Source organism: Chanos chanos, chromosome 1 (genome assembly GCF_902362185.1).
Source record: "Chanos chanos chromosome 1, fChaCha1.1, whole genome shotgun sequence".
Classification (NCBI taxonomy): domain Eukaryota; kingdom Metazoa; phylum Chordata; class Actinopteri; order Gonorynchiformes; family Chanidae; genus Chanos; species Chanos chanos.
The window spans coordinates 60,819,889-60,827,388 of NC_044495.1; the positions used below are offsets into that span (position 1 = coordinate 60,819,889).

General features: G+C 47.2%; 1 protein-coding gene across 3 annotated transcripts in view; it reads left to right on the forward strand.

Moving 5' to 3' along the window:
• Nucleotides 1-7,500, forward strand: part of LOC115811141 (dynamin-1-like protein) — a 19,486-nt gene that overhangs the window by 4,332 nt on the left and 7,654 nt on the right. For all 3 annotated transcript variants that reach the window (XM_030773234.1, XM_030773242.1, XM_030773226.1), the window contains 4 exons: nt 239-359; nt 5,171-5,509; nt 6,653-6,773; nt 7,007-7,162. In XM_030773234.1, coding sequence (XP_030629094.1) covers nt 239-359; nt 5,171-5,509; nt 6,653-6,773; nt 7,007-7,162 — 737 coding nt within the window. The remainder of the gene's footprint in view (nt 1-238; nt 360-5,170; nt 5,510-6,652; nt 6,774-7,006; nt 7,163-7,500) is intronic.

Sequence of the window (7,500 nt, forward strand, 5' to 3'; positions counted from 1 at the left end):
GTGTGTGCGTGTGTGCGCATGCGTGTGTGTGTGCGTGTGTGTGTGTGTGGGTTGCAGCTGTAGACGCTGGAGAGACACAGATTACTCAGTGCAGACGGACAGACGCAGTTTCTCTCCCAGCATTGGGGCCACAGCCACTCTCTGCTGAATTTGTTTTTTATTCGAATGTCAAACGCTAACTCACTCACTCACTCTCTCTCTCTCTCGCTCTCTCTCTCTCTCTCTCTCTCTCTCTCAGGCCACAGGACCCTGTTGGTGGTCAGTAAATTGGACCTGATGGATGCGGGGACGGACGCCCTGGAGGTTCTGCTGGGCAGAGTCATCCCTGTTAGGCTGGGAATTGTGGGCGTGGTCAACAGGTCAGTTCCCATTTTACACACATTTGCCTTGGGAGTCAGAGACCCTTTTCACATACGCAGCGTTATCTGTAAACGTTCCAGCACTTTTCCGGGAACGGGGTTGTATGTAAACACAAGCTGCAGAGTCGAAATTCTGGAAAAGTCAACCCGGCGGTTTTCGGGGACCGAACCTAGTAATTTTTCCGGAGACGTTCTGGATAGAGTGGAATTTCTCGATAAGAGGATGACGTTTCCGATGATGTCTCTCTCAGCTCTGCCTTCACCTACTTTGAATTCTCATCAGTTTCTCCCAAAATTATCATCCAGCATTTTTTTCTAATGTCACGACCCCGTCTATGTGCCCACAAAACGAGCTGTAAATGAAAATTTTCAGCAAAATGTAAATCGTCAGCAAATCGGCTCTCCACGGGACCTGTTCACATTTATCCCGGCGGTGTTGTGGGAATGCTGTGCGAGCGTGAAAGGGAGAATCAGCCCGCGCCGCCAGAGAAGTGACTTCAAGTGAAAGTTGCGGGTCACGTGTGCGTGAAAGGGGCTTTCATTTTTAACGTGCGGTCACCTGCACTCCCAGCCCGCCCTCAGGCGAGAGGGTCACCAAACATAACACTTGTTTTGTTTTCTCCTGTCCAATAACACCACGCCTCCCACACAGATGTCCCAGATCCTCCTGGTCGCTCAAATGGAGAAGTGGTAGGAAGCGTCAGAAGCCAAACCTGGGTTTTAACCGAGCGAAAAACAGAGAATACAAATATAAAGAATATAGAGAATAACACAAGATTATGACACATGAGATATAATGTCCATCCAGTGAAGTTCTGTCTGCGATCGCTCGGGATCCAGTCGTCGCTATGAGAGAAGAAATCTTCACTCACACATCTCAGCCAATCAGAAGAGCCCAAATATACAATTAACCGTCGGACTAGCCAATCGCTTCCGTCTAATTTAGCGGCAGAATGAGATTAGGTTATAGATGAAGCAGATTCGCGTGTCCAGAGGAGCAGTCTTTGACATGGTGACATGATTATCACCAGGCGTTTGTGAGATGGGATTTATTTTGGATGGGATTGAATGACTGGACCCTGTTCTAATACTCCAATCTTTACGTCACCTCAGCCTCACACCTCTCTCTGATACAGACGCGGAATCTCTAATCGGACTGAGTGTGTTGAATCAATACCAACCAAATATCCCATGAGTGCCTTATGCAGACTGTCTTAACAGGGACATCACTAGGCCTGTCAGTTCAGATTTCAATGGTCAAGTGATAAAGGATGCAAGGAAAGGCCCCCCCTTTGGAAGGGTATTGGGACAGGGCCAGTCAATCAGACAGCTTCGTTCCTAATTTTTGTCCCTCGCGCTGTGGTTCATCTGACCGAATTCCAGAGTCATCTGTCTCATCGTCCTCTGTCAGACTGATTCTCAACGTCTTTATCGCGGCCTCCTCTCAATTTGGGATCAGTTCGTCCTGGAGTAATTTCACTGTCCATTAACGAGCAAAGTGTCTTTAAACGTGTCAAAAAGTTATCAATATCCAACGACAGGACGAAACGCCTGATCGATGTTATGAGTGATTTCGGCTGCTGACAAGGCTCCTAATCGATACGGCAATGGAAATAAGATGGCGTCAGCTCTCGGGCTCTCAATCTTCATCGTCCTCTTCATCGTCACCGCTCCGTAAGCCGTGCGGTCATCCATCTCTGAAATTAGTCAGGGGAGGAAAAAAAAAGCTTCGTTCCGTCTGCCGCTAAACTTTACGACTGTAGTCTCCCGGCGGCAAAATGTCCTCCTCGTTCGTTGGAACGCTTTGACGGCACAAATGACTGCTTCGCAACTTCGCGCTTTTGTTGTTGTTGTTGGTCTTCACCGGCGCCCTCAGGGGCAGGATAACTATGATTGGGCAGTTGTGGAAACGGTTCTGCTCGACCGAGAACCTCCTCCTCCACGGACGACGATAATGCTACACTTTATTTCACTTTGTTTCTCTCACTTTAACTCAATCAGCTGCTCTGCCCCCCCACCTCCCCCCACCTCTCCCCTCTCCTCTCATTTTAAGGCCAAGTTTTCACCATCCCGGCCACGGCTCAGTGCATTCCGCGGCATACGCAATGAGCAGCTAGGAATCAGTGTACTGGGAATGCCCGTTCCAGAGAGAGAGGGAGAGAGAGAGAGAGAGAGAGAGAGAGAGAGAGAAAGAGAGAGAGAGAGAGAGAGAGAGGGAGAGGGAGAGGGAGAGGGAGAGGGAGAGGGAGAGAGAGGGAGAGGGGGAGAGAGGGAGAGAGAGAGAGAGAGAGAGAGGGAGGGAGAGGGAGAGAGAGAGAGGGAGAGAGAGAGAGAGAGAGGGAGAGGGAGAGGGAGAGGGAGAGGGAGAGGGAGAGAGAGAGAGAGAGAGAGGGAGAGGGGGAGAGAGAGAGAGAGAGAGAGAGAGAGAGAGTACTGGTGTACTCTGATTATACAGAGTTGTACATTATGCCTGGAGTGAGTGACATCTCTCAAGTCTAGGGAATTAGTAATTGGCTGTGGATTACACACGTAGTCTGAAATACGTACGTGCGTGTATGTGTGTGTGTGTGTGTGTGTGTGTGTGTGTGCGTGTGTGTGTGCGTGCGACGGAAGTTAATGAGACAGTCCTTTAAAATGCTGCGAACAGTTTGAAAGGTGCATACAAACCACAGTGTGTCTTTATAAGACGGGGACTTGGCTTTGTTGTTGCATGTTACCTTTTGGTGTCCTGGGCTATTTCTCAGTGTTTTCCTCAGGATTCAGAGAGCACATTTTAAATAATTCCCTAGATCATTGATATTAATGATCAAATAAAGGATACTCGTTAAGGTAGATTTCCTTATATATCTCACTGTTATAAAAATGCACTTAACTGAAGAAGTAATACTCTCCTTGACTCTGGGCTTTGAGAATGAGTTTCCACCCACATTCAAAACAGATTAGACCAAATCATCTACTGCCCTGTAAACACAAAGCAGTGTTTGTTTAGTTGTTTGTTACGTTTCATCGAATGAAACACATCAGATGCAATTGGAGGATACCAACGTCAGACTACTTTTTGTGAAAGATTTTTTATTACAGTTGCAAAACTTTATTCTAACTTAAGCTCGCTGACGGTTCATTATTTCTGCTCACCTACACCGGCGCGGTGCAGGTGAGCTGAACGGATCACCGCGGTGCGGCTCCCTCCCCCTGGTTTTACCACCGTATTCACAACATAGAGCGCTCTAATTTAAATGCCTGATCTTAGGCTAAACTGACATGAAAAAGAACTTGCCCGGAGTGGCCCGGAATGTGGGCAGAACATCCAAACAGCCGCTCATTTCAGCCTTTGTATTTTTGTGAAGAACAATCGGCATAGTAATGTGATGTGGTTAGGAATAAGTCTTCGCCCCTTCACCGTCAGCTCCGCGGCAGAAAGGACTCGCTCCGCGGCAGAGGCGAGGACTGGCGTCGAACGCGAGTTGCATGTAAATCGACTTCAGGCTCAACTTGTGACTCGACCTTAAGTGACTTCAGACTTGACTTGACTTAACAATTAAGTCTTTAAGGTCGCGTGTCAAAATCCTAAAGGAAAAATGGCCTTTTATGGTCCTTTGTTTCATTTTCGTGCAAGCTTAAATTTCATCGTTTTCGCGTCACACATGCTTAGCTGTAGCTGGTGGTCGCAGTGTGAGGTGGAAATGCATCACTGTCAAACTTAAACACGGCGTACTGGCTTCCTCGCGGTACATTATTACATTGGGCTGTAAAAATTTCAGATCCACTGCAGTAAAGGGAAGGATCTCCACCTGCCTGAATGCCTGCTCCAAAACTAACCCTGTCAGTGAATGCTGGCTATGAGTGTGATGTGTCCCGTGGCTGTATACAGCTGTTGTACAAACCTGCACTCAGGCCAAGGGTCAACAGTGGATGATCAACACCCTGCCCAACAAACCATCCCAGTAATGGTAACTAGCAAGCCATAATATGATACAACCACATTGCAGTACTGACAATGGACCTCTCTGTGTTTGCGCTTAAAATAATCCCACATCAAACTACACTTAGACCATTTCATCATGGCTACTCTCGAAGTGGACGCCATTACGCAGATGTAAATGTCGCCGCCCTAGGCTACACACTCTCCAAGAATTAAAACATACAGCGCCATCTGGTGGACAGGTTAAGTCATGACGTTCTCTCTGTAGTAGGACAGTAATGTTAGGTGACACAGAGTAAAATTCATCGTTTTAATTATGAAGCTCAGTGAGCGTGAATGTGTGATGATTAATAATTGATCATCGATTAATCATTAACATCCCCAGTCTTACTCTAGCAGTAACTCACCTGACCCCACCCATCACCTCATCGTCAAGCCCTTAATCAGCTGGGAGCATTATCACATGATCTTAAGGCAGTAATGATGGGGTGAGATAAAGGCATGCAGGATGTGTGGGGACCTAAGGAATGGACTGAGAACCAGTGATCTAATGGATCTCTCTCTGTCGTTAATAATAATAACAACAGTAACAGTACTGGTGTGTTGTATTTTCAGCTTTGAAGGAATTCAAGGCCTCAGTAATAATAAGAAAAATGAAATATAAATCAGTTCTGTATATGTTGTTTAATTTTAAACAACAGTCTTCTCTTTCTCTCTCTCTCTCTCTCTCTCTCTCTCTCTTTCTCTCGTTCTCTCTCTCCCTGTCTCTCTCTCTCATCTCTCTCTCTCTCTCTCTTTCTCTCATTCTCTCTCTCTCTCTCTCTCTCTCTCTCTCTCCCTGTCTCTCTCTCCCTGTCTCTCTCCCTGTCTGTCTCTCTCTCTCTCTCAGGAGTCAGCATGATCTGAACACACAGAAGAGCTTGGCGGACGCGTGTAAAGATGAGCAGGCATTCCTGCAGCGTCATTACCCGTCGCTGGCGTCTCGATGCGGTTCACGATACCTCGCCCGCACGCTCAGCCGCCTCCTCATGCACCACATCCGCGACTGCCTCCCCGAACTCAAGACCCGGGTCACGGTCCTGATGGCCCAGTACCAGGCCCGGCTCAACAGCTACGGCCAGCCCGTGGAGGACCACGCCGCCACCCTCCTCCAGATCGTCACCAAATTCGCCTCCGACTACTGCAACACCATCGAGGGAACGGCTCGTCACATCCAGACCTCCGAACTGTGAGTTACAGAAAAAACGAACAAACAAGCCTTCGGTTTTGTACCAGGGAACAACACAAAAACAGACTGCGATTTATTCCATTTTTTAAAAGAAGATATTAACATTTTTAAAAGATTGAAAGTTCATTGATTTTTGGAACGTGGTGAGTTTCCGTTCGGAAATCTTGAGTGTTTGTCAGGTTTTTGTTTCATTATTAGTTAATTTATTTAACCACATCAGTCCTGATAAAACCCCCCCGAAAATAAAACCTTCCTTTATTTCGTTTGATTCTCTGAGTTTTCGTTTGAAAGCGAATCGTTTGTGGACATTTGTCTGTGCTGTGATGATGTTCTGTCTCATTACTCTGACGTGTCCTCCGGTCAGAGTTTATGATGTGGAAATGAGTGTCGGGGACACCTCGCTGTGTCCTGTCAGTGTATCAGACTCACATTTCAAACCTCACGTTGAGACGGCGGGAGTCAAACCCGCCAAAAATCAAACGCTGAAGCGACAGCTTTCCCGTCCCGTCTCCATGGCGATCAGAAACTTTAGTTCAAAACCACTCCTTTTGTTTTCTCGTCTGAAAACACGGAAAACGAATGGAATGCTTTCATTAGATGGATTTTACCCCCCCCCCCCCCCCCCCCCCCCCATTCAGAAAACAAAAGACTGGGTTTTTTTTAGGGGTTTATGTGGAATAAAGAGCGGATTATGAAGCTTATCTTGACGAAATCGATGAACACGTGTCTGCTGAGAGACTGACGCAGCAGGGGACTCGTCGATTCATATTTAGCCAAGTCCTCGTCCAACTCACGACTTTTCCCAGACGCTCAGCGCTCTGTGATTGGCCAAGCGTGTGACAGGTGGTAAAGACTATATTTACCGTGTCAGACGCACTGATGGAGACGGGAGCTCCAGTCACTCTATCTGCTCCTGTTTCTCTGGCCCCGCCGAACCCCGCAGTCTGCAACCCACCATTGATCTGTCAGTAGCCCATCTGACGTGAAAGGTTTTGTATTGGAACAGCTGATTAGTTCCATCAAACCTCAGAGCAAGTGAACGGGGAGAGAGACTCTGACCTGTTCTCTGTTTGTGTCTGTGTGTGTGTGTGTGTGTGTGTGTGTGTGTGTGTGTGTGTGTGTGTGTGTGTGTGTGTCCTTTAGCTGTGGTGGAGCAAGAATTTGTTACATCTTCCACGAGACGTTTGGCCGAACGTTGCAGTCCATTGATCCCCTGGGAGGACTGTCTGAACTCGACATCCTCACTGCCATCCGTAACGCCACGGTAACGACCTGTGTCTTTGTTTACCTGTCTCCTTTATCTTACACTGCCAAAAAAAACCACTCAGACTCCACAGGGAAGTTTAACGGGTTAGGTGACCTTTTGACCAACACTCCGTGTACCATAATAGAATTCTGGGTAATGTGGTCACCGCTAGAGGCTTTTTGGCAGCTGCCCTTCGTGCCTAAGGTGTGAGTGGCAGGTGGATTGTGGGTAATGTAGTTTGTGTGACGCAGGGTCCTCGGCCAGCACTGTTTGTTCCTGAGGTGTCGTTTGAGCTGCTGGTGAAGAAGCAGATTAAGAGACTGGAGGAACCCAGCCTCCGCTGTGTGGAACTGGTACATGAAGAACTCCAGAGAATTATTCAGCACTGCTCGTCCTACAGTACACAGGTACATACTGCACTATACTATACTACACTACACTGTACAATAGTACACTACACTAAACTACACTGTACTCCACTCTACTGTGCTCCACTCCACTCTACTCTACTATACTACACTACACTGTACAGCACTAAACTACACTGCACTCTACCATTAACATGACCACTACATTACACCATACTGTACTCCACTCTACTCTACTCTACTCTACTATATTATACTACACTAAACTACACTCTACCATTAACATGACCACTACATTACACCATACTGTACTTCACTCTACTCTACTATACTATACTATACTATGCTACACTACACTACACTGTACAGCACTACAC